At 36.9% G+C, this 26,602-nt stretch overlaps 1 protein-coding gene across 1 annotated transcript in view; it reads right to left on the bottom strand.

Annotated features, from left to right (window-relative positions):
• TOP1 (topoisomerase (DNA) I) overlaps positions 1-26,602 on the bottom strand; it is a gene marked incomplete at its 5' end in the record, with an annotated part of 69,087 nt that overhangs the window by 11,691 nt on the left and 30,794 nt on the right. Inside the window, 6 exons of the mRNA XM_008590938.1 lie at positions 11,107-11,251; positions 11,534-11,721; positions 13,345-13,467; positions 14,759-14,880; positions 18,448-18,563; positions 25,345-25,451. Of these exons, the coding sequence (XP_008589160.1) occupies positions 11,107-11,251; positions 11,534-11,721; positions 13,345-13,467; positions 14,759-14,880; positions 18,448-18,563; positions 25,345-25,451 (801 nt within the window). The remainder of the gene's footprint in view (positions 1-11,106; positions 11,252-11,533; positions 11,722-13,344; positions 13,468-14,758; positions 14,881-18,447; positions 18,564-25,344; positions 25,452-26,602) is intronic.

Raw genomic sequence — 26,602 nt, forward strand, 5'->3', positions numbered from 1 at the left:
GGGGGGGGGGGGGGGGGGGGGGGACCAAGAAATCCCGAAGATGTAGGGGATTTGACAAGGTACAAAACAGACTACATGGCATAAACACAAAAAAAAGGAATTTAAGAAACTAAGAATCTCTGCTCTTAATTCCCACACCCACAACAAAGGAGGGGGGATATTGATTTCTTCCCACACATGCCTGGTTTCTGCCTATGACATGGACACGTGATCCTTGAGGTGTAAGGATTACGGTCCAAGGTAACCAATCTGAATGTACACGAGCATGGGGTCTATGGAGCAAGAAATGTCTTCCACTTCAGATCCTAACCAACGCTCAGAAATTAAAGCATATACAGTATGCTAGGAGTCACCAGCACCCTCCCACTAGCTGTGTGTACTAGTTCTATGTACTTATTTTACTACAAAACAAGAGATTCAATAACTACCTCCTATCGTGGGTGGGTGATTTAGGAGTTGGTGATGCAGAAGAAATATTTATGTCTTATTTCCTGGGGAGCAGAAAATTTATCACTGATTTTTCTACGTAAATCTTGACATTTAAGAGGGTGAATGAAAAAAAGTGTGATACAAGCTATCCTCATGTACAAGTCAGTAATAAATCTCCATGACAATAGTTCCTACACACACACACATAGGAAACATTGGATGTGAAAGGCTCATCTTCAACAGTATAGTATCCAGCTCAGGGGTGGCCTCTTTCCCATCACTCCAATGCACATAGGCCTACCAAAGCCTGCCTCAAAGTCCCCTAGGGTCAGATTTGCTGAGTTCCTTAGTCATGCCACTGCAATGTATGGTAGGAGTCAGGGAACAAGGTTTAGGAAAGCCCAACAGTAAGTAATTCATACAGGATACCACTAGAGCAACTTTTCTTCACAGGATAGTAGGGTTCTTGGAACAAAGATCCAGGATTCTCTCAAATAAGGACACTGGGATGGGGGTAAGGGCAGAAGCCACCCTGTCTAGGTCTAGCAGGAGAGGCTGGACTGTCTAAGAAGCATGCTTGTCCCTGCTTTCAGTGCCCCTGAACAGAGTCCACAGAGTAACACTGCACTTGAACAAGCTTTCTCCTACTACTAGAAAATATCTATCCAGGTCTTGTAGGCAAGGTCCCACTAAAGCCATCTCTGTAAAACAATGTATCCACTATAGGGAGCTGCCTTTGGCCTCCTCTCCTCTTTCCCTACTCAGTCACCCCTCAGTAATGGATAAAAACCTAATTTGATTGGTTACATATGACATTCACTGGGTGACTTTTTAAACTAGTAGGCCCACCATAGTTTCTCTCTAACATAGCTGCTTATCCATTCAGCAGAGTGGGTAAATGGGGATGGGATCTGGATTCAGGAGTGCAGAGTGGGAGGTAAGGAGGCAAGCTAGACCCTGTTCTCTAATCATTTCTCAAGGATCTGTATTGGGGAAGATAATATTTGCCAATATTCTAAGTGGCTCTTCTCCCTTGACTGGTGATCCCAATGTGTTTGCCATTGTGTAGAGCACCAAAGGGTGAGTGCCATTCTGAACCACACACATGTATCATTTAAATAAAAGACACAACAAACTGGCCCTATATATTTATACCATGTTTAAAGGTAAAACCCAACCAGCTTTCTATACTTGTCCATTTAAAAATATATTTGTCTTTTTATTATTGATTTGTTGAGTTTTTTTTCTTCTAATACTTGTCTTTTTTTCAAAACCCCAATTAAACTGTTCACCTTTCATTCTGAATAAACCTTTTCTAATTTCAAGATTTTATGTTATGTAGATATACAGATTTAAGTGTACAATTTGATCAGGTATGACAGTTCACAGCCCACGTAACATACGAAGGGTCTTCAAAAAGTTCATGGAAAAATTCATATTATCTTTTAATTCTATTTTTCCACAAACTTTTTGAAGTACCCTTGTATACTCCATCACAATAGAGAACATTTCTGTCATTCCAGAACGTTCTCTCATGTCCCTTCCCAGTCAGTCTCCCATTAAGCAACCATTGATCCCTTATTCTGATTTCTATCATCATAGATTAGTTTTGCTGCTGTAGGATGTTTTCTGTAAATGGAATCATACAGTATAGACTTTTGTGTATGGCTTTTCAATGTGTTCTTAAGATTCATCCATGTTGTTGCATGTAGCAATAGTTCACTCCTTTTAACTGCCAGTACACAGAGTATATAACTATACCATAATGTGTTTATTTTCCTGGGACTTTTCAGTTTTGACCTCTTATGAATACAGCACTGCTATGAACATTCTTCTTTAAGTCTTTTTGTAAACATACAGTTCCATTTCACTTGGGGTAAAAATACCTATAACTGTAACGAGTATCTCATTGTGGTTTATTAAATCTTTATTCTACTGATAATTAGTAATGTTGAGCACTCTCGCACAAGCTTATTTATTGGCTATTCCTATATCTTCTTTTGTAAAGTACACATTCAAGCCTTTTGTTTTTTTTATGAGGATGTTTGTCTTTTTATTATGGAGTTATAGGAATTCTTAGTATATTCTGGATATAAGTCCTCTGTGTAAATATTTTTTCCCAGTCTGTAACTTGTATATTTATTTTCTTAATGGTTTCTTTTATTGAATATAAGTTTTTAATTTTAATGAAGTCCATTTTATTAATTGTTTCTTTTATTGTTAATGCTTTTTGTGTCCTAAGAAATCTTCTCCAAGGTCATAAAGATATTCTACCATGATAGAATCTAGAAGCTTTAATGTTTTAGGCTCTCACACTCAGATCGATGATGGTCTTCAATAAATTGATTTAAAACTTTTTGAATTTTATACTAAAAAGCCAGGCTCAGCATATAATTTTTTAAAAAAACAAAAAAACATATGTCTTGTCTTCTCTTTCTAATAAAACTCACCAAAATCAGAGCTTCCCAAGACGATGAGTTTTATAAAGGTATTTCCTTCACATCTAGCCTTTAACCCCCAGGTTGTTACATTTAAAAGACTGTAGCTACGTACATCTTTGTAACCCCATAGAATTATAGGTTCTAAAGACAGAAAAGGCAGAAGTGTGTATTTGCCACTGAGAATATTTTAATAGGATTAAATACAATGTGATGTCAACACTAATCCTAAAGTTTGTTTTACTTCATTTAAAAGAAAATTCATGATGATAACTTCTGTTCATAAGTCAAAGTTAGTTTGAAGAACCTTACTTTTACTAAGGGCTATTTTTCCAGGTTATGAGAACAGGTAAATGCTTCCAAACTTGGCAGTAGATACCTCTAAGCAGCCCTTATGTAAACTCCTAGGTTATCTGGGATCAGAAGCTCTTGGTTAATTGTGATCAGAGAGCTTCCTTGGTTGAAATTATAGGTTCCAGAAGGCTGACTGTCATTCCAATGATATTTCAGGGCAGCAGGCACAGTGTGGGAGAAAAAGGGAATAGAAACACTTGCAAGAAGTCATCTGTATAATGGAAATCCTGAGAGGAAAAGCAGAACCACCAGGATGAGCACAGAAAGACATGAATAAAATAAGTTCAGAACAACCTTTCAGCACCTGGAGCATGTGTTACTGTAGCTCTCAAAAGTCCTGACCTTTTCAATGACCTTTGAGGCTGAAGGTAGTGTAACAATAGCTATGACTGCAGGTAGGCCAATCTGAGTTTCCAGAAAGGGGAGAAGGAAAGGGTATATCAAAGGGACACACTTCAGCTGTCCTACACATCTGTCCTTTTTTTTTTTTACTTTTAAACGCTTAAGTTTTTTAGTTGTTGAAAACCTGTAACTCACATCATGCTTGTGCTACATTTCTTGATAGAGCAGAGACAGGGTACAATAGTGCAATAATATTGTCTGGGGAGAAGTGGAGAAGGAAGAGGAAAAGAAACAGGAATGATACATACACAAAAACCACCTCCTACTGGAAAGGGTTTACAAACAAATTTCAAAAGAAACCAAGAAAATGGCTCAGAGAAATTGCCAACAAAATAATTAGCACATGAATTCACTACAGGCAACATTTTATAAAATAATCTTACAAAGACTTTCAAATAACTATATTTAGTATGCATACAGATAAAAAAAATTAAATCAACTGAAAAGGATAAGAAATTACAAAACAAATTAAATAAAATAAAAAAGATATGAAATAAAATTAGAAATTCTGAAAATGAAAAGTAACCATTGAAATAAATTATACATAGGATAAACTTCAGGCAGGATATAACAAAAAAGAGAATTAGAGGTTTCTGGTCAAGATGGCAGAATAGACAGTCCCCAGTGTCACTCTCTCCCACAAATCAACCAATCTACATCTAAAAAAAAGCAACAACAGCCATGCTGGGGCCACTAGAGCTCAGGGGAAGAGGAGGAGAGACCTATGGAGTACATGAAGGCAGAAGAAGCCATGATGAGAGAAAGAAAAAACCATTCCGACTGTTCCATGCCATGGCCACTTCAAGGCTAGAGCTGCTGAGCACACAGAGCAGGAGCTGGCAAAAGCTGCAGCTGTGCCCTTCAGATGAAGTTACTTGGACGTGGCATGGGAGAAGAGGGCCTTGGTGGTCCTCAGGCCAGCAAGACCACTAATAGGGTTCCTGTGGACCCACACAGGAGCAAGGAGCCACAACAACTAAAGAAAAGGAGCAACCGAGAGGCTGGTGAGTCATCTCAAGGGACTGGCGCATGACCCATCCCATGGGAAGTGTTTAGAACATGGGCAGTGGGGGAGACAGGCCCACCAGGGGAACACGCTCACAGCAAGGACAGCTGACCAGCACCCCAATCAGTGAAGCACTACTCAGAGCAGATTGGTCACAAATATAGAATTCCATGGGATACAGTTTGATGAAAAGACTCAGACCCAGATCAGAGTTTCTACACAACTCAGGTGCACCAGGTCTCTGGAGAGCCAGAAATATCCATAAAGTCAACCATTAAAACCTGAGCTGCACAAAAAGCCTTCCCTAGGGAATCAGTAGCAAAGCAGAAATTTAGCTCAACCACACAGCTCAAGTACTGTTTCCCACAGGAAGTTCCCCCTGTGTAAGCAAAGGACAAAAAATTAGTTCCGGCCCAGGCACACTGCCAGAACCTCAGGGACTGCCCAGGGTCCTGAGGCATGGAGCCCAAGGACTGGACCCCCCCACCCCACAACCAGGCACACCACCAGCACCAAGAAGCATGCCAAAAACATCACCTCCACGTGGGTGGCCCACCACAGCCACCACAGTAACCATGGCTGTCGCTAAAGTGGCTACATGCCACAACCACCACGCAGATGTCCACCAGCCACTGGAGTGCATTGACACAAGGACAGTCACCAGCAGAAACCAAAGAAAAGAAGAGGATGTCTCTCTCCACAAAGCCCATTCCAGAATGAAAGAAGCATCTGCTCTACAATAATAATGGGGGACCTGAACACACCTCTCAGCATTGGACAGATCACGTAGGCAACAAATCAACAGAGTAACCACTACTCTTTCAGAAGGAGAGAAGAAATCTAGGGTAATTAGAGGGGGAAGGAGGGAAGGAGAGGGGAACGGGGAGAAACTGGACAATGGGCATAAAGAATAAGTGTGATCTGCAACAATGTATATGCAAGTAATATTGATTTGATCAACATGTGTCAACGTTGAACCCCAACAATATGTATAATCAATTATGATTCAATAAAAAAAAAAAAAAAAAAAGACAGGACCAGCTACATAATTTGGGAGAACCAGTGCAAAATGAAAATGCATGACCCCTCGTTCAAACAGCAGGAAAAAAGTGTTATTAAAGCTACAGTCAATCAATCAATAAAAAGAATAGTGAATTGGAAGTGAGTCCTACAGAACTCATTCAAAATGAAGAACAGACCTAAAAAGATAAAGAATATGAAAACATAGTTTAAATAGATGGTGTGTAGATTGAGAAGCCCCAACATTCATCTAACAGGACTCTAAAAGAAGAAATAGAAGAAATAATCTGTAAGCCATGGCTGATACAGTGGCTGGGGATTTTCTAAAATAAAAATACATTTAGTCCTCTGATTGAAAGTCTAGTCTAAGTATCTATAAAAATATGTCTATACCTAGATACAGCATAGTGAAACCACAGTCTACCAATGGTAAAAATACATTCTTTATTGGAGAAAAGACAGATTATGAGTTAGAATAAAAATGAAATATTCTGGTAAACAAATAGAGGTGTTTGCCAGTGCTGAATCTTCATGAAATAAACATTAAAGGGTGTACTTCAACAAGAAAAGACAACTCAGAAGGTATGAGATGCAAGAAACACCGATTACAGAAATTAATCAAATATATGGCTTTGACAACTGTTGACTACCTTGAATTAGGGTTTTATGAATGACGGTTTAAAAATAAAAAGTAAAACTTAAGCAAAAGAAATACTTGTATAAGATTTAAGAACTGGAAATGAAGAATTAAAATTGTATTTATTAGTACTATAACTGTCTACCTAGAAACTGCAAAAACACACTTGTAGAACTAGGAAGAGTTCAGAACTCTGAGCAACTCTTGTATGTGTTGCCGGATATAAGATCAATATTCAAATATTAGAAGGATTACCACTACAGTAATAACCACCAGAAATATAATAGAAAAACAGTAATAACCACCAGAAATATAATAGAAAAAGAATCTCATTCACATCAACCATAAAAACTATAAGGTCTCTAAGAAATAAAGTTTTAATAAATATGTAAAACCTCAATGGAGAAAATTACAAAACCATATTGGAGGATACATTCAAAAATCATGAATTAATGGAGAGGTATAACATATTCATGGACTGGAGACCCCATATCATACTATCAAATCTTTCCCCTATTATTCTGTAAATTTAATGCAAATCCAATAAAAATCTCAACAGTTTTCATTAGAGCTTGATAAATTTACCTTATATTCAATATGAAACATCAGAGGGCCAAGAATAGCCAAGACAATTTTGAAGAATAAGATGAAAGAAACTTGTCCTACTCAACAGACTTTATAGGACAGCATGCTATTGATGCAGAAATGGACACACAAATGAAATAGGACAGAGAGCCTAGAAACAGTCTGACATATATGTAGAATATATTTGATATGAGAGTACTTTTAAAAGTTCATGGAAAGATGGAATTAAAAGATAATACTAATCTTTCCATGAACTTTTTGAAGTACTCTTGTACTCATACATGACAGCGGGGGTAACACAACTAAATAGTCCTGGGACAACTGGTTATTTATTTGGAAAAAATATATTAAACCTCAACTTAATACTATACACAAAAATATATTCTAGTGGATCAAAGACCCAAATGGAAAAAGCAAAACTTTAGAAATATTAGCAAGGATATGGAAAAACAGGAACTTGTATAAACTGTTTGGGGCTGGAGGAGGGGAAGGTATGATGTAAACTGAAGTACTTCAGAGAATAATTTGTAAATATCTAATAAAGAATCTTTAAGAGAAATTTCCACCCATATACACAAAGAAAATGTGTTTATTCCAGCACTACTTATAAAAGCAAGAGACTGTAAAACAACCCTAAATGTCTCTTAACAAGAGAACAAATAAGTTTTTGTAATAGAATACCATGCAACAAATAAAATGGATGAATTAAAAATGTATGTCAAGTAATAAAATCTCAAAACCAAGGCTGAGTGAAATAAACAAGTTGCAGAATGATCCCAATAACATACCTAACTCAAAATCAAAATCTGTAAAACAATATTACATATTGTTTATGCACACACAAATGTACCATAGAAAGAAAAAATATACATAAGAATGAAAACATCAAGTTCATCTGCAGGGAAGAAGGTGAATGGTACACAAGGGGCTTCAGTTGTGTTTATCAGAATACTTTTTATGAAATAAAGTAATTGAACACATAGGACATAAGATTTGATAAAGCCAGATGGTGGGCATACAAGTGTTCTTTACATTATTATCTAGTCTACATATTTAAAATATTTCATTAATTAATGCTTGTACTTTTTTTTTTCCAATCTAAAATGAGAATGCTTTCTCCTACTGGAAATACAAAGTTAAAAACTATTGAAGGTGATGTCAAACCCCAACCTCTGAAGATCTCACTGTTCTGCTGAGTGGAAGACAGCCTAAGGATTGAGAGCAAGCTCAAGAAATCACATTTCTCTTCCCTTAATAGTATCGCTTTTGCAACCCTTTAATGACTCTTCTTGGGATCCCATCCCAGTTGACTAGAGTCAAGCACTCTGCCCTATGTATAAGGTTCCAGGCAGGGCCTAACTTTGGGTGACCTCTAGGTTCACTATCATAATCATCAGAAATGACTGCACAAATGCCTACTGTGTGTAGCAGACACCTGGATATTGTCTGGAATGAAACTGGCTGCCTCTCTGCTCTTGAGGTGCTCCACCTGGCCTATCCAACATGATCTAAACCCTCAGAGAGGATCTTACAACCAACACTAACCCTTGCCTGCATGAGTACACAGCACACATATATTAGAGATCTGCTCACCTCTGTCCATCCCCCATTGCCATCATCTGTCTATGTCATCACCACTTCTTGTAGGGAGTAAGTACTACAACAGCCTCCTCTTGATCTCCCTACTTACACCTTTGCATCCCCATCCAGTCTCCAATTAGGTCACACATTTCCAAAATACAAATCTGGCATTATTTCTCTCTTCAAAACCCAGTTCAGTGACTCCCTTTTGGACTTAGGATAATGTAAAAAATTTTAAAGCAGGATCTGAAGATCTGGCCTGCCTCCCTCTCCTCTCCTGCTTCTTTCTTGCTCACTGTATTCCAAATATTCTGACGTACTTTGTGCCCTCAAAACTACCGAGCTCTTTCTCATCTCAAAGATTTCAAAAGGCTCTTTTTTCTCTGTCTGGAACACCCATTCCCCTATTCTTCCCAAGGATAAAATCCTATTCAGCCTGTAAATCTTATCTTAAATGTTACCTCTCCAGAAAGGTCTTCCCTGAACACCAGAGTCCAGAACAGGTGCCCTGATATACTCTCAAATGGTCCCCTATACTATTCCTTTGCAGCTTTATAACAGTTCATGTTTATTGGTGTGATTTACAGGTAATACCTGTAAATCTTGCTGAAGCAAGGCTATGTTCAAAACATGACTTTGTTCCAAGTTCGTCAAAGTTCTTCATTAGAAGCTGAACATGGTCCAGTCTCTTTAGGATGGCATTTAAGGCTGGCCATAATTTGGCAGTGAGATGTCAATGGAAAGCATGAGGAGACAGAAGATCTAAAAATCTAAGAAGATTAAGTTAGAGTTACTAGCTATTGGATCTTGGGCAAGTTTTTTGGCCTCCCAGAGACTAAATTTACTCACCTATAAAACAGTGGCATTAGTATATGCTTGGTATGGTTGTTAAGAGAATCAAATGTCAACTTATGTAAAAATACTTTTTTTTTTTTTTTTTTTTTGTCTTTTTCGTGACCGGTAAGGGGATCGCAATCCTTGGTGTGGTGTTGCCCACACCGCGCTCAGCCAGTGAGCGCACTGGCCATCCCTATATAGGATCCGAACCTGTGGCGGGAGCGTTGCTGCGCTCCCAGCGCTGCACTCTCCCGAGTGCGCCACGGGGTCGGCCCTAAAACTGCTTTCTAACAGTAACACACAGTATCCATTATTTTGATAATTTTTTAAATTGTGGTAAAATACATATAACAAAAAATTTACCACTAGTGGCATTTAGTACAGTTACAATATTGTGCAACCATAACCACTTGATAATTCTTTCTGTTACTCCTTCTCACATTCCCTATACCTCAACATATTCTGTGTTTACCCTCTTTTCTGTCTACAATGACACAATTCTGTTTGGAATAGCTCTTTCAAGTCCTAACTATAACCCAATTTCTTTCATAAAGTTGATCTTGATCTCTAAGTGCTAGAAATAACTGCTCTATTTATCTAAAGCATTTAACTTTACCTTTCCTCTAATACAATTGAATTCTTACCTGATTTGCCCACCAGCCTACAAATTACTTCAGGGCTAAAACCATTGTTTATCCACCTTTCTAGCCCCACAGTTTTGTGCTATTTCAGAATAAGAATACAACATGATTCTTTAAATGACTTGATTTTTGCTCACCATGAGGGTTCTCTTTCTGATTCTATACTTACTCTAAACTAGAAAAAGTACATTTTCCAATTGAATTGAAGGAAATATATAGATGGGTATTTTTCATTAGAAAAGTAATGATATATAGAAGAACACAAGGCTGTAAGCTAGAAAATGTGTAGTTTAGTCTTGACAATTTACATAGCCTTTTGAGCTGAGGCTTTGACATCTTAACAGATGTCAAATAACCTACAAACCAGGATCAAGAAGGTCCTTAGTCCCAGTCTTCTTCATATAAAATAGTTACAGTCTACAAAGAATTAATTACTTGACTGTTTTTTTGTGAAGCCTATCTCTCTTTTAGGTTGCTGTTCACAATTCCATAGTATATCAAAGGGAGGAAGTTTGTGGGACTCTCCAAAGCAGGGTATAGCTAGCTGGCTAACAAGAACTGATTCCCCTCAAGACAGCTTTCTCCTCTCAATAACTATCAATAAATAACACACAGGTATGTAACATAGTTTAAGATGTGCTTTCACATACATCATCCTATCTGATCCTGGTGGAACCTACCCAAATGAGACCTTAGGAAGCCAGAAGTATATCAGACACTAGATTTTACAACTTGTTTCTGGATTCAGAGCAATTACATTCCATTACTCTGAGCCAAGAAAGGTGAAAAAGAGGAAGAGAGATAGAGAAGCCAATATACATTTACCACACTCTTCATACATTCTGACCACTGGACAGCAAGCAATGTGAAGGCAGGGATTACGTCTGTCTTGTTTATCAACACATGAATCTCATGGACACCGTGCGTGGCACATATTGGGATTTCCATAAATATTTGTAAATTAATGAATGAATGATTTACAAGGTGACTAAAAAAAATTGATACATATAAGGAAAATCACCAGGTAATGCTAACCATGAAAGTACTTGCCTTCTTTCAGTGGGGAGGGTTATTAATTTGTCAAAGTGATTCTAAATGGCAAGAACATTATATTTCAACAAAAAGACAGAGATTATCAGCCCTGATAACTGGTGTAGCTCTTAGCTATCCCCTTACCTTGATTCGTGAACTGGGGTTCAGCATGATGTATTTAATGGAACCTTGGATGTTCTCTGTCCAGGAGACCAGCCAAGTAACTTTGTTATCATGCCGGACCTCTTTCCACTTATGTCCTGGAGGAGGAGAAGGAACCTTGGCATCTCTGTGGAAATAACAAAGCAGGAGAGCAGTGAAATGAGAAGTGAGGAACAAGTTCACCTTCATGACCTGAAGTGGATATATCTGCCAAGCATGTATTTCCAAGTTTCTTTCCTAACAGTCAATATCTGAGAAACACTTGGAGACAGAAACGTGGAAATACTATGTTGCTCTTAAGTATCTCCTTCCCGAACAGTTCTCTGTAATGTGGGAAATATTTCCAATTGCCAACAAGAAAGGAAGCCCTCGCCTCAATTCAGGCCCACTAGATAAACTTTGTGCTCACTTGCTACAGTTGATGATTATATCCTCAGGCATGATCCGTCTCTTCAGCATGCCCATCTTGGGGTGGTTGCCACGGCCACGGAAAAGCCCAGGAGGCTCTATCTTGAAGTTGGCAATTCTCTCTTTGTGATTATCCATAATACAGAAGCCATATTCTTTCAGTAATTTTTCATTCTCCTCTTTGATTTTCTGGAAGATAGTAAGGAATTATTCCAAATGGATTCAAATTGCTATTCTCTACTCACATATTTTTATTTTTTGTGGGAGAACAGGTTAAGATAGAGAAAAATCTAAAAAATCACTAAGAAATAAATTCAAATAGAGAAAAACCTCTAGTGGATTTTTCAAACATACATACAATAAAATTCCTCAAAAGATCTATTTATAAGAATTGACTTCGACTACAGATTCAAACTGATTCTCATATTTTAAAGGATGTTTCTAAATATTGTATGGGTATTTTTAAGTGTAACTTTACAAATTCAAATTATATTGTTGAGTCATGTCAAAATAGGAGATGGAGATGATGGGGACTCATAAAAGAAGAGCTCCAGAGTCCTTGTGATACCTGCTCTAAAAAGATGGGAGGGGAGGGGTTGAGCCTTGGTTTGAGCCTCTTTACCCTCTACTGGCTCTTTAACCATCTTATAATTAGTGATTTAATTTAACTAAGTCCTGCTGCCTTGTGGGTGAAACCCTCAGAACTTGCTGGCAACAAGTATTCTTGGCAGGGGTTCTAACAAGGTGATATCTATAAAACCTCTCCAGCTTTAGATCTCTATTCCAAGAACAAAAGTTCCAAAGTGGTCTTTAAGTTTTAAAAAGACTCCTGAAGGAAATAATATACTAAATTTCACTGATTTTGAATACTGGGTATGAAATTAACCTGAGACTAAAAATTCTGTTTTAATAATGCAATTATCATTCTTACTGTAACCCGTTAATTTTTAAACTGAGGGCCAAAGGTACCATAAAACATGAGTTATATAAATACAACAGCCTAAATTACATATAAATATGAAACTACAGAACTTTTAAGTACAAAGAATTCCTTAAAATCCTTAACTTCTGGACCTCTGATTGGAAAAAATGAAATTCTAACCTGGATTTCTCTAGATCAAGGGTTGTGGCAAACTTTTTCTAGATAGAAAATATTTTAGGCTTGAGGACCGTGCTGTCTCTGTTGCAACCACTCATCTCTGCCACTGTTACATAAAAGCAGCCATAGGTAATATGTAAATAAGTAGGTGTGGCTATGTTCCAGTAAAACTTTATTTACAAAAACAAGCAGCCTGTAGAAGATAATGACATCCTAGTTGCATACTAGAAAGATCCTTCAGAATGAGTATGGCCAAGGCTGGAAAATGGAGATGAATGAATGTGGTTAGATACCAGAGTAAATCAGATCAAAGAATAGAGAGGTACATGGCCAATATCAATTCATCTGTCTTAAATCCTTAGTATCCAGTAGCCACTGTGGAACAGGTCTGTCCGTACTTAAATACTGTATTATTGGAGTTACTGACTGGTTTTTAGGTCCATGGAGCACCAGAGTTCTTATAAAGAGCTACTGAACAAAGTGCTTATTCAGAATTTTCAGTCTAAGTAAAATCTTTAGGAAAACTTAAACTTTATTCAGCTGAAAATCCTAAATCTTTAGCTTAGAATCATGTGAAATAACTGAAGTCAATGTTATGTCACAGAACTAAGAAAAAAACTAAATAAATGAATCACTATTCCAAAATTCCCAAGAGGTTTCTGCTGCAGGCATTACTGACCAGGACCCCAGAGGTGTAACAAATTCCATAGTACCTGTTTCTCTTCCTTGCTCATCTGTTTCCGAGCTTCTGTCTGGGCTTTGAAATACTGGCTCATTTGGTTAAAATCACATTTGCTTAGACTGGTGATAATATTCTTCTCTTCATTAGTCATTTCCTAGTCAAAAGAAAAGGAGGAAACAAGAGAAAAATGTAAATACGCTAATGAGTCCTCAGGTTTCTTTGCAATTACAGCAAAGCACCATTTTTTCAGTCAAAGGTGTCTGAAGAGGTAGCCAATCTAAATCAGTTATAAAAAAAGAACCCAAGAAACAAAAAAATAAATCAGTGAGTTTTGGGGAAAAGTATATAATTTTATTACTTTGTTCTGTTATAAAATATGTAGAGCTGGCCCTCTGTATCCACGGGTTCCTCATCCATGGATCCAACCAACCATGAATCAAAAATTTTTAAAAATTGTACCTGCATTGAACATCTAAAGACTTTTTTCTCTTATCAATATTCCCTAAATATAGTATAACAACTATTTATATGGCACTTACATTGTATTAGGTATTATAAGTAATTTAGACATGATTTAAAGTATATAGGAGGTTGTGCATAGGTTATACGTAAATAACACACCATTTTATATAAGGGACTTGAGGATTCACGGATTTTGGCATCTGTGTGAAGTCCTGGAACCAATCCCCCATGGATCCCAAGGGATGACTGTATTTCATATAAAAATGTTTAAAATGACTTATCATTGAAAAAGATTAATTCTTATGTAGTTTCTCAGGCTCCTTGGCACACTGACACAAATCCTTAGGTATATGAATACCAGTTTGAGAAAAATGAATATATATCATTTTAGTAATGAGAAAAATATTTCCATACTCATTTTCTCTTAGAAATGTTACCCCTTCTCTATTCACTTACTAAATCTGATTTTTAGAGGTATCTCAGGAGGTAAACTTTAGTTCAGTCTCTCTCTGCCCACATTATTTAAGTTGAGAATAATGAGACTTTTAAAAATCACCTAGGCAGATATAGTATATTTGGTTTCAAGAGCAGAAGGTACCTAAAACAAGTGAGCAAGAATCAAGAGGGAATGGAATGTCAGATTAACATCTCTCTTTGCAACAGCAGACAGAAAGTGATCCTGCAGAGACAGACTTTCCTTTGCTCAACTGGAAGCTAAAGTTTTCTATTTGGCCTAATCTGATAAGCCCCCTCCTATAGATATATATGAGCTGAGAAGAAAAAGATGTAAGTATTCTTGTTGGACAGAAACCCTATATAATATAGTAAGTGAACAGACTAAAAAATACACAACTTTTAATATAACAAAATTCATAAAACCCAAATTTTACATCAGGGAATTTTTTGTAAAATTATAGTTTATTATTTAGTACTTGATCGACATTTTTGCAAGGTACTAGGGTATTAAAACATGGCCACAATACCTTTCTCCAGTCTTTAAAGAAATTTTTCCTAAATATTTCCTTAGTAGTATATTCATGGTCGAGCATTTTTGCAAAGAATGTAGCTACTTCTTCAGCTTTGGAGCTCAGCTTCATGACTTTACCTAGAGGGAAAAGTGGTTCCAAAAAGTGAGGTGTAGTATTCATGTTCCAAGTATAAATACTGAGCACTGGAGATGACTTCTTTGATAATGGTTTATCTTCCCAAGGTATATAAAGGGCTGGTGACGCATAGTAACAACAACAACAAAGACAACATACTGATTTATATTGTATAAATTCTCCTTCTCTTTAGCAAATATTTACCTGGGTCATTCTCTGGAGACTATGCCAGTTAATTGTTCCCAGGTGCCTGCTCAGGACAGGGATGACCTGGGGGAGGCCCAGCCACTCTTCCTTTTCCTTTCAGCAAGCAGGGTCCTTTACACCTCTTCAATGGTTTTTAAAAATCAAATCCTCAGAGGGACTCCTGCCACTGCTAAGCTAAGCAGCCTCTGTTCAAGAAGGGGAGGAGGGGATAGGGCAGGGAGTGGAAGAAAGGAATTGTGGGGAAAAGAAATAGGCATCTTTCTTCTTCAAAGTTAGGTGGGTAGAATATGAATAAAAATATATATCCACAGCAGGCAAGCCCAGATTTCCCATATGAAAAGCCTAAGTAAGAACTTCCTCTAAAACTGTGCTATTCAAAGTGTGGTTCACAGACCAGCAAGCATCATTGGCATGTGGAAGTTTGTTAGAAATAAAGAATCTCAGGCCCCGCTCTAGACCTACTGAATCAGAAACTGCATTTTAACGAGACTCATACACACTCGAGTTTGTGATGCACTGCTCTGGAACACAGGTACTATGAGACTGCCTCTTCAGGGAAACTGGATTTATGCACAGCACAAGGGATGGCTGGGGTTACTAGCAGTATGCAAGGGTTTATGTAAAAGAAAAGGAACCTTGATGTGTCACAATGAAGGCTGCTAACTAGGAAAGAAAATTTGATGATGGGCCTAGGGATTTTGTGTATCTTAATCTGTTAATAAAGCAGTAAAAGAAATGTACTTGGGAGTTTAATTTACTTTTCAAATAGAGTACTTTTAAAAGAACCCTTAGGGCCAATTTCCACTTTTTCTTGAAAATCCAACTTTATAACACTATCTGGAACTAATCCATGCTATAATAATAGCATATAGCTATACTTTAAATGAGGTTAAATATAATTCCATTGTCTTACTATTACACAGATAATAATTCAGAAAGGGTTTTCAAATTCATTATAGAAAATTAAAACTTAACCAGAAATCCACTAATTTCAAAATTCAGAAGACATTTCATCGTATGATGGTTGGGAATCCCTGATAGTAGAGATATAGGAAAGTGTAGCACAAAATTGAAACTGTCACAACAGACAGAAAGAACCTGCTTGGAAACCGTAACTTAAAAGGCCAACAGGTGGCGCAGCTTCCCTCTCTCAAAGCCCCAAATTTCTGCGGTGTAAGAAAAGACATTGAGGAAGACAGGATTGAAAGGTTTCATGTTCTTCAGAACTTCCTACTCAGGTCAGAACCAGAGTTGCCAGTAAAACTGTAACATTTCATATAAAGAAAAAAAATTAAGTAACTAAGAATAAAATAAATGGTGAGGAAAAATGTAAACAGTTCTCAGGTCTGGCATAAACTCAGTATTAACAGTATTTGAAGAAAAATAAAAAAAAGAAAGACTCTTTGGCCTAGTTTACTGAATTCTGTTTTAGATGGGCTATCAAAAGATGAAATGACAGCTCCCTACAGCAGAGGGGTGGGAGGATGACTTGAAGGTTCCTGGCAATGACAACACTTTGTGGAAAAGGCCGAGCTCCAGGAAAAGGAAATTGCTGAGTCAGAGCTGAAAACTGAAGGTCCCTTAGCAGAGGCAGCAATTCACTGCTTCAACCAGCCCATGCCCCACCTCCGTGGCAGGTTCTAAAGGAGTCTGAGAATTCTCCTCCCCAGAGAGTAGGCAGCACTTACAGTATCAGTTTGGACTAATAAGTCAAATACTTCTTGACTTACTGCAGAGTGGGAGTTCCCACATCAAAGGGAAGAAATTCCACAGGGAAGACCAACTGAGAAAATGCTAGAGGTCTGGAGCTGGAGCTCCTATAAAGAAGGACTGAACAAGAATTGGAAGGGGGGTGGGAGGGACTATGTCGACCAGTGGACTGATCCAGGCCTTAGCTTCCCATCTTGAAAAGTAAGAGAAACCCCAAGACTAGAAAATCTAGCTTTCTTTTTAATCATTTTGAACCTCAAAATGAGGCTTTACCAATTAAGCTTTCTAAAGTTCCTGGTGAGCCCGTATTAGGGCTACAGAATACCTGTACTTTTATGATGGTCCTCTTCAAGGTCCTAGGCCTGCTCTCTTAATCAGGAGTTTTGGCTGTGAGCCATACTTACGAGTCTCCAGGAATGACCCAGTGTGAGGGCTGAAAGAATTCTGTCTTATGCTCTCTGGTCAACATGGGTCAAAACGTTTATCTGATACAAGGATTTGCCATTGAGACTATGGGTTCCTGCAGCTGCTAACTCCCCAAGATCAGGGATTAAGTCAGTAGTACCATCCACTACTGGGTCTTGGTATCTGAACAGAGGCATATTCAGCAAGTACATAGTTTTAAAAAACAAATTCCAGCTGCCCAAGTTTGGCACTTTCTTTACTTGCAGCCCCAGCCCTTCGGTATAAACTACTACTTAGATTTATAAGCATCTGGGGCCCTGAGGCCACTGCTGGTGGGAAGAGAGATGCACCAGAACTCTGAGTGTTAACCAATGATGCTTTCCAGAAGTTCTCCTGCCCAATATTTCTCAAAGTTTGGTCAATAGACCATTTGGCTCAGAAAGACCTGATCCCACCTCATACAGATCCACTATGGTGAATCATAAGCATGTAAGGGTTTGAGAAATAATCCCATAGCCATTTCTGGCTAGAACTCCTGAAATGAGGGAAATCAGCTTAGCATTACCATCTATATAACTGCTACATCCTTAAAGAAGGAGTGTGTCAAAGGCTACTCTCAAATCCTTCAACTCAAGGACAGAAATACTGATGATACTTAATGGACAATTCTGAGGGTTCTAGGAGACATTTCTTTAAAGGCATTTCTTTAAAGCAGTTTATCAGACTTCACTGCGCATGTATCAAAGGCATAGTGTTACACTATATAGGGTAACACCTGCTAACCCTACCTAGAGGTTGATGGCAGACTAATTGATCTGCAACCAAATACTAGTACTATTTCTAGTGATCAGCAGTAGCTTATCAGATTGTGTTATATCACTAAAATAAAATACTACCAGTCAAGTGAGGCTTTTCTAGTAACTTGCAAAGAGTAGCTCCCTAGACATGAAGTTCAGATAAAAACATTTAACTTGTGGATCATGTGCTGTGAGCTATGTAAATGGATCTTTTTTGGACTGTGTGGATAAAACGTTAACAGCCCCTTTCCTGTGGCACTTTTTCAGCAACAAATGGACCTTTAAGAGTTAATACCTGATGTCACTTCCCCAAAACCACACAATGACAGTGAAACAAAATGAAATAAACAAAAAGGATTATCCAGCACTAGATCCGTCCTCATTTTCTATCCCTAAATAGAAGCGGACTCTTTTCTTGGCCCAGAATCAGACAACCTTGGAACAACTCACCATCATAGTAAAACTTGACACTCTCTGGAAGAGGCTCATATGGTGGAGCAAATACTGGACCTTTATGTTCTAGGAATTTCCACTTGATGCCTTCAGGATAGCGCTCTTCTTCCCACCTTTAAAAGACAAGGCACAACCTCATTTAAGTGATTGCTTTGCCTAATATGGAGATCATCAAATATTAAAGGCCAAAATAATTATCTGCTCAATTGATTGGTGCTCTGGAATGACTCTGGGCCCCACATTCAAGGTCTGGATCAAAATAACCAGTGCCTTTAACTTTGAAAAAGCCAACACTCACAAGTATGATGAAATACTCTCGTGAATGAAGTAAAATACATTTCAACAGTTTAGTTATAAGATCTATCACTCAAGGAGGTCAGCAACAAGTGGGTGATATGAAAAAGAAAACAGTCATTTTACCACAATGCTATAAGTGTATACCACAATGGGATCCATGACAGAGGTATTATTTATGCTGTTGATATGTAGGAAAAGACCTCCTGGAAGTGGAGATGCCAAGTGAAGGTAGAGGGGGAAACAACCATATGAGAAAGTACATAATGAGAACAAGAAGGCCAGGAAATAATAGTTTAATTGGGGCATAATGAGTTTAAGATACTTATGGGTTATCTAGAACTATCTAACAGACACTGATAAGTGAATCTAAAGCCTAGTGGAAACAACTTTTTCAAAACCTTTTTATTTAAAAAAACAGTCAAACACACAGCAAAACAATGAATGATACAATGAACACCACATACCCACCCCACCTATATAAAACAATTGTTAACATTTTGCTGAATTTCCAATTTTGGCTGAACCATTTCAAAGTTAATTGCAGGTCTGATACTTCGCCACTAAATATTTCAGCAAGAGTCACTATAAAAATAGTAATATTCTCCCACACAACTATAGTAAATACCATCATTACATCTGACAAAATTAATAGTTTCCTAGTATCATTCTAATAATCTGTAGTAAAAACTTCCCAATTATATCTAAAATGTATAGATCAGGATTGAATTAAGGATCACGTATTGCAATTGGATGATAGGTCTCAAAATTCTTTTTCTCTGGAATAGACAGACCTTCTCACCACTCTCACATTAAAAAAAAAAAAAAAAAAAAATAGCCAGTTGTCTTACAAGTAGAATATTTTAAAACTTCACAGATTTTAATCTTCTCTATTTCTACCTTAGTATGAAAAGACCTACAGTTCTATGAAATCCTTCCGAAGGCCAATTATTCATATTCTATTACTTCCATTAATTCCTATTGCTAAGTCCAATATGTTAAACAAAATTCAGGAATATGAAATAAAAATTACATGTATCAAACTCTTACAAGTAGAATATTTTAAAACTTCACAGATTTTAATCTTCTCTATTTCTACCTTAGTATGAAAAGACCTACAGTTCTATGAAATCCTTCCGAAGGCCAATTATTCATATTCTATTACTTCCATTAATTCCTATTGCTAAGTCCAATATGTTAAACAAAATTCAGGAATATGAAATAAAAATTACATGTATCAAACTGTACTGTAGCAATAGCATTACTGTAAAACCAAAGTCAACATATATGGTCAAATGATTTTCAGCAAGGGTCCTTAAGACCATTCAATGGGGAAAGGACAGTCTTTTCAACAACAGTGTTGGCAAAAGAATGAAATTGGGTCCTTTCCTTATACTATATACAAAAATTAATTCAAAATGACCAAAGACCTAAATATAAGAGCAAAAATATAAAACTCTTAGGAAAAAAACATAGGGAAAAGGCTTCATGACACCAGATTTGGCAATGATTTCTTGGATATGATACCAAAGTACAGGCCAAATATATAAATAAATAGGGCTTCATTAAACTTCAAAAATTCTGTGCATCAAAGGACACATTCAAGAGAGTAAAGGCAATTCATGGAATAGGAAAAAATATTTGCAAATCATGTATCTGATAAGGGGTTAATATCCAGAATATATCACAAACTCCTACAACTAAAAAAAAAAAAAAAAACCCCAATTAAAAAATGGGCAAAGGACTTGAATAGACATTTATCCAAAGAAAGATATACAAATGGTCAGTAAGTGCCTGAAAGGATGCTAAACATAACTAATCACTGAGGAATTGTAAATCAAAACCACAATGAGATACTACTCACACCCATTAGGATGGCAATAAAACAAAAAATAAGTGCTAGTAAGGATGTGGAGAAGCTAGAACTGTTAGGTACTCCTGGTGAGAATGTAAAATAGTACAGTACAGAATATAATGCCACTGGGGAAAACAGACAGTATGGGGGTTCCTTAAAAAGTGAAACATAGCATTATCATATGACCCAGCAATTCCATTCCTATATATACCAATACAAACGAATACCTGTACAGGAATGTTCATAACAGCACTCTTTGCAACAGCCAAAAGGCAAAAACAACCCAAGTGTACGTGTACAGATGAATGGATAAACAAAAAGTGGTATATACATATAATGGAATATTATTCAGCCTTAAAAAGAAAGGAAATTCTGACACATGCAACAACACGACTGAATCTTGAGGACATCTTGTTAAGTGAAATAAGCGAGTCACAAAAGGACAAATACTACATGATTCCACTTATATGAGGTGCCTAAAGTAGTCAAATTCATAGAGACAGAAAGTAGAATGGTGGTTACCAGGGACTGGGGGGACAAGGAGAGTGGGGAGTTACTGTTTAATGGGCACAGAGTTTTCGTTTTGCAAGATGAGGTATTCTGGAGATGGATGGTGGTGGTGGTGATTGCACAACAATAAGAATGTACTTAATGCCACTGAACTGTACATTTAAAAATGGTTAAGGTAGTAAATTTTATGTTATGTGTATTTTACCACAATTAAAAAAGATTCAAAGTCAAGATTTAATAAAATCTTAGATCTGGAATGAGCATTGGAAGATCCTCAATAACCAACCTGCCACTTTACAGATATGAAATTGGCAGCATCTCTCAACTAGTCATTGACATAGAAAGACATGGATGCAGAAACCCCACCCAACCTTAGTCTATTACTCTCCCAATCAGAGAAAATGCATCTGTATGTATATATATATGAGAACATTTACAAGGAGCCTACCTGCAGCAGTCACAGAGGAACTGTGAGGGGATTCAAACGCCATGTTTTCCCTTATCCTGGGACTTGATACCATTCTTCTCATCAACTCTAGTATTTTCGAATTAAGATTCCAAACTATTTTTACAATTCCTCCTATTTCAACATGTTTATCTTGAGGACCCACAGCAAGTTTACCATTTAAGCAAATGAAGAGATTCAGTGAATCACTCAACATTAAACCTCAGTTTAAGAGAATGATAGAGGTTGGCTGGTTAGCTCAGTTGGTTAGAGCATGGTGCTGATAACACCACGATCCAGGCTTAGATTCCTATATGGGCCAGCCACCAAAAAAAGAGAAAAGAAAAAATAAACAGAAAGACAGAACATATCCTTCAATAAACTTATGTTACTGGATTGACAGCTATTACTGTACGTATAAAAACATACAATGTTGGCCCTTTAGTCCCTGCCCCCATCAGTGCTTATATTCCACCCATGATTTTAAAAAACATGTATTTAGTCATGAAAATTACTTTTTTCCGGCAGTTTGACTTACAAATTCAAGTATCAATTTGACAATAAAATTTGCTTGGAAAGGTGAAGGTAGAAAAGTGGCAGGAATGTGTGTAAGACAGGAAAGGAAATTCCACATGCTGTTTGAAATCAAGTTCCCTTAGAGTTAACACACACCTCACAATACACTGTAAATTCATATGTAATTTTAAAAAACTCAGGAATACAGGTCATATACTACAGCTTTTTGGAAGCTAATCTCTGGGATTAAAAGCAGTTTCTCTGGTTTGAGTAGAATGTCAATAATCCATATTCCATACATTTCTTATCACTATAATTGATTCTATTCATGAGTCTTGGTTTTTCAACCTTAATTCCTTATGACATTGTAGAGTCCTAACTCCTTAAGACATTTTACCTTTGCTAAAGGGTTCAAAACTCCACTTAAAGTCACACCTAAGACCAGCAATAAACCTTCCAGTTTCTAAGTCTTTTTTGTGAAGACCTATCTGTTCAGAATTAACTTGTGACTTATATTCAAACAGGTCAGCCCTGACTTAAAAGTCCGCTTAACCCAACACAGAGCTGAAACCTATACAGCTACAATGAACAACATTTAAAAATAGAGACATCTGGAATAAATAGGTTTTCATGGATGAGCCTGAGCATACTGTCACCACTTGTACCACTGTTTCTATGGGGAAAATGTGGTACAGCAAAGAAACCCAGCGGGACCTGGACCATTTTCCCATCCCCACAATAACCAAAGAAAGGGAGATGAGGATCAGAGTAAGCTGTGTTTTTTTTTCCATCAGGATAAACATGTCTGAAGACTGGAGGGAGGCAAAATAACTGCACGTTCGCCAAGCTGGTAAAGTATGTAATTCTTTTACAGGTATAGCACGTGGAATAGTAAAAAAAAAGAATATCTGCCACGTAAGTTCCCTGACTAGGCTGTCAGTGGCAGTCACTGAGGACTAGGACCACTGACTTCAGAGTACAGTAGGTAGCCTGTAGCAATCAGTTAAGTCCACTCCTATTCTTTACTTCTAAAAACTTACAGTGTGCCATCAAGCACTGCGCTCAGCAAGAATGTGCAAAGTTTGACAATCAGACTTGAAAAAAGCATGCATAGAAGCTGTATCAAGGACTGCTCATCCCCACACCAAACATCTTTAATTAAAGACTAGCCAGTTCCCCTTTAAGCCAAAACAAGAATAAAAACTAAAAGTCATGGTGTCTTAGAATTAATTGTGGTAACACTGATAAGGATTTCAACCACAAAAGCAAAATTAAGCTACTAGACTCTTCAAGGGCACCTAATTCTACGCACGCAAGTCTCTACCAGACTAAGAGCACATCTGCCTTGGGCCCAACAAGAGCCAAAACTCCATAGGAGGAAGGGAAACAGCAAGGAGTTCCTGATGATAAGGAAATTAATTTGTTCATCCAACAAGTATTTATTAAACACCCCACCACAGAACCCTGAGAGATTTAACAGACTGATTAATTACTAACTCACCATTCTCATGACTCCCAATAATAATCCATAATTTACACAATCACTTTATTTTTAAAAATCATTTTATTAAATGTCATAAAAACATCTCAAAATTCTATGAGCATACTCTGGGAAAGATCACTTAAAACCTCTGATTACTTCCAAAGAAAAAATGAAATAAAAGTGAGGAAAAGAGAACAATATATTCTTTTGTTTTCTGACTATGGCTTCTGGAAAGGCTCAGGATGCCTCTGCTCTATGGTCTTTTTTTCTATACTTCCCTTTTAACCTCATGATGTTACACCAACATGCCAATCACACAATTGTTAATGTGAGGCAATATTTCTGCTACTGTGGCTCTGCTCCTCTTTGCTACCTCCCTAGCCATGGATCTTTCCCCTTTCCTCAGAGGTGCTGGGGACATCACTATTCTAAATTATAAAATGCATACAAATGGGTCTGAAAGGCCAGTCATCAAGCTGTGAATAGTGGTTACCCCAAGGCTGGAAGAAATATGGGAATAGCAGAAACAGAGGTAAAGGGGACTTTCATTTTCTTTCTAACTCATAAACCTCGTGATCATTTGAATTTTTTCAGCATAAATACAAATCATGTATTATTGGTATAATAGTTGAACAATATAAAATGTTAAGAAAAACAAGAATTAAAAAATAAATGTTTATTTCAAAATTCTAAACATCAAAAGTAGAAAATAAAAGTTCCTCATCTAAACACACTTCTCAAAAGTAACTTGTTATTACTAAACTGTTCTCTATAAAGGCTGTCTGAATCTTCACTCCCATGCAGGAGAATACCTCTCTTCTCATAGTCACAATCCTAGATATTTTTACTCATTAATCTTCCCAATCTGAGAGGCATTAAACAGAAAGATATATCATTTGTTATTTTGCTTTGCATCTTTGATTACTTGTGAGGTTGGCCACATTTTAAGATGTTTATTAACCACTTATTTTCTTTAATGAACTGCCTGTTTTTCACTTTTCTATTAGACTGTTCCTTTCATAATTTGTTTTATAAAAGAGCTTTTTTCAAGGGCCAGGCCGTGGTTCACTTGGGAACACCAAGGCCACAGGTTCGGATCCCTATATAGGGATGGCCAGTTTGCTCACTTGGGAGCTAGTGGTGCTGACAACACCAAGTCAAGGGTTAAGATCCTCTTACTGATCATTTTTTAAAAAAAAATAAAAGAGCTTTTTTCATATTAGGAATTAGCCCTTTTTATTGCAATTATTTTCCATTAGGATTTTTTTTTTAATGGCATGAAGTTTTCTGTTTGCCATATAGAAAATTTCAATTTTGATATATCAAATTTATAAATCCTTTCCTTACAGCTCTGGTTGCATCTTGCTTCAAAAGATCTTCACTGTTCTACAGTTATAAAAATATTCACCCAAGTTTTCTTGTGGAGATTTCTTTTGTTGTTGTTTTAACAAATGAGTTTTCCCAACATGATTTATAGAATAATCTATCCTTAACCTATCACTGTAAATGTGTTTACATTTTGTTCATATGCTAAATTCTTATCTAAATATAGGTCTACTTCTACAGTCCATTCAGTTCAATAGGGTAGAACTAGTTTTGAGACCCAAAAGGTTTAGAGAAAGTTAATGATTTCACTAGGACTTGAAAAACTTATTTCAAAATCTTATTTTAGAAAGATTCATTTAAGTACCCCCCCCCCCAAAATCAGGCTGTTAATTATAACAACTCAACACTCTTGATTAGGTTATACAATAAGAGAGCTGACATTTTAACCCAGTGGTGATTTGTTACCATTTCCACTTCTGTTCTTCTTCTTTCTTCGGCTTCTTTTTCTTGTTATCTGGCTCAGGAACTTTTTTATCTTTATCTTTATTCTTGGGTTTTTTCAATTTACCATCCTACGAAGAAACATGGTGAGAAAGCACTTGAATAAGGATAGATCACACTTCTGGAGGTAGTTTTGGGGAGCCATTAGGAAGAAAAACTGTAATCATAGACTATTAGAACTGGAGAGGATCTTAGCTCCAATCCTCTCATTTGACAGACACATAAAAAAATTGCTGGTACTTTCCCAAAACTCCCCAACAAATGATTGCTCGAGGACGTAGTTAAAAAAACACTCATTCTATAAAGGAAGAGCCTAGAAAACTACATATTTTTTTAACCTCAGGTGAGGTTAGGAAAACATTGCTATAAAGAGCAATCCCAGTGTTATTTCCCTCACTTATTTTAAAATCTACTCATCTTTAAACCTCTTCTAATACAATCAAATAATGGGTATAGGAGGCTTTGCATTAGATATTTAGTATTCAATTTGAAAGGAGATTCCTGATTTAGTGGAAAATATTTTCTATCACTGCTGCTTGTATGTACAGTCATGAAGTAGTAAGCAAGTATTTGGGGGGGCCTAAAATGATTACCAAAGTCTACAGTGTTATTTTTTTATGGCTCGTCTTTGAACTGTCAAAGCAGATGAGCTACACAATAAAAGACCATCTAACCTAAAGAAGTGCAATTCACCCTTGCAGGGGGATAAATCTCAAAACATATATACACTCAGACAAAAATGTGACATTTAACAGGTGGAGGTCCCATTTAACAGAATCTAAACTCTTTTGAAGAAGATTTTCCTTTGTCCTACCTATTCAACATTTAAGTTATGTCTTTATTCAATAAGTTTTATATTTCATTTTATAGCAATGAAATGTGGTTTTGAACCATCTTAAAATCAATTACAAAATGGCAGAGCTGGAAAGAACTGTATAGACAGTTTAGTTTAACCTCTTCCAGTTACAATCAAGGAAACTTTGAAAAACAGGTTTTGTCACTTGATCAAGGTCATATAGGTGTTATTGACCATGATGAGAACCTAACTTTATGAGGAAAATAACAGAATGTGACTCATGGGAATGACTGGAATAGATAAACATTCTAGGATGACATGATAGGATGGCAATCAAGACAGAAATAAACTCAAAGTCTATAAGCAAATGACCTTTAGGGTCAGAGGAAGGGCAAAGCCTAAGTACCATACATTTTAAAACAGGCA

Source organism: Galeopterus variegatus, unplaced genomic scaffold, assembly GCF_000696425.1.
Source record: "Galeopterus variegatus unplaced genomic scaffold, G_variegatus-3.0.2 Scaffold6476, whole genome shotgun sequence".
Lineage (NCBI taxonomy): Eukaryota > Metazoa > Chordata > Mammalia > Dermoptera > Cynocephalidae > Galeopterus > Galeopterus variegatus.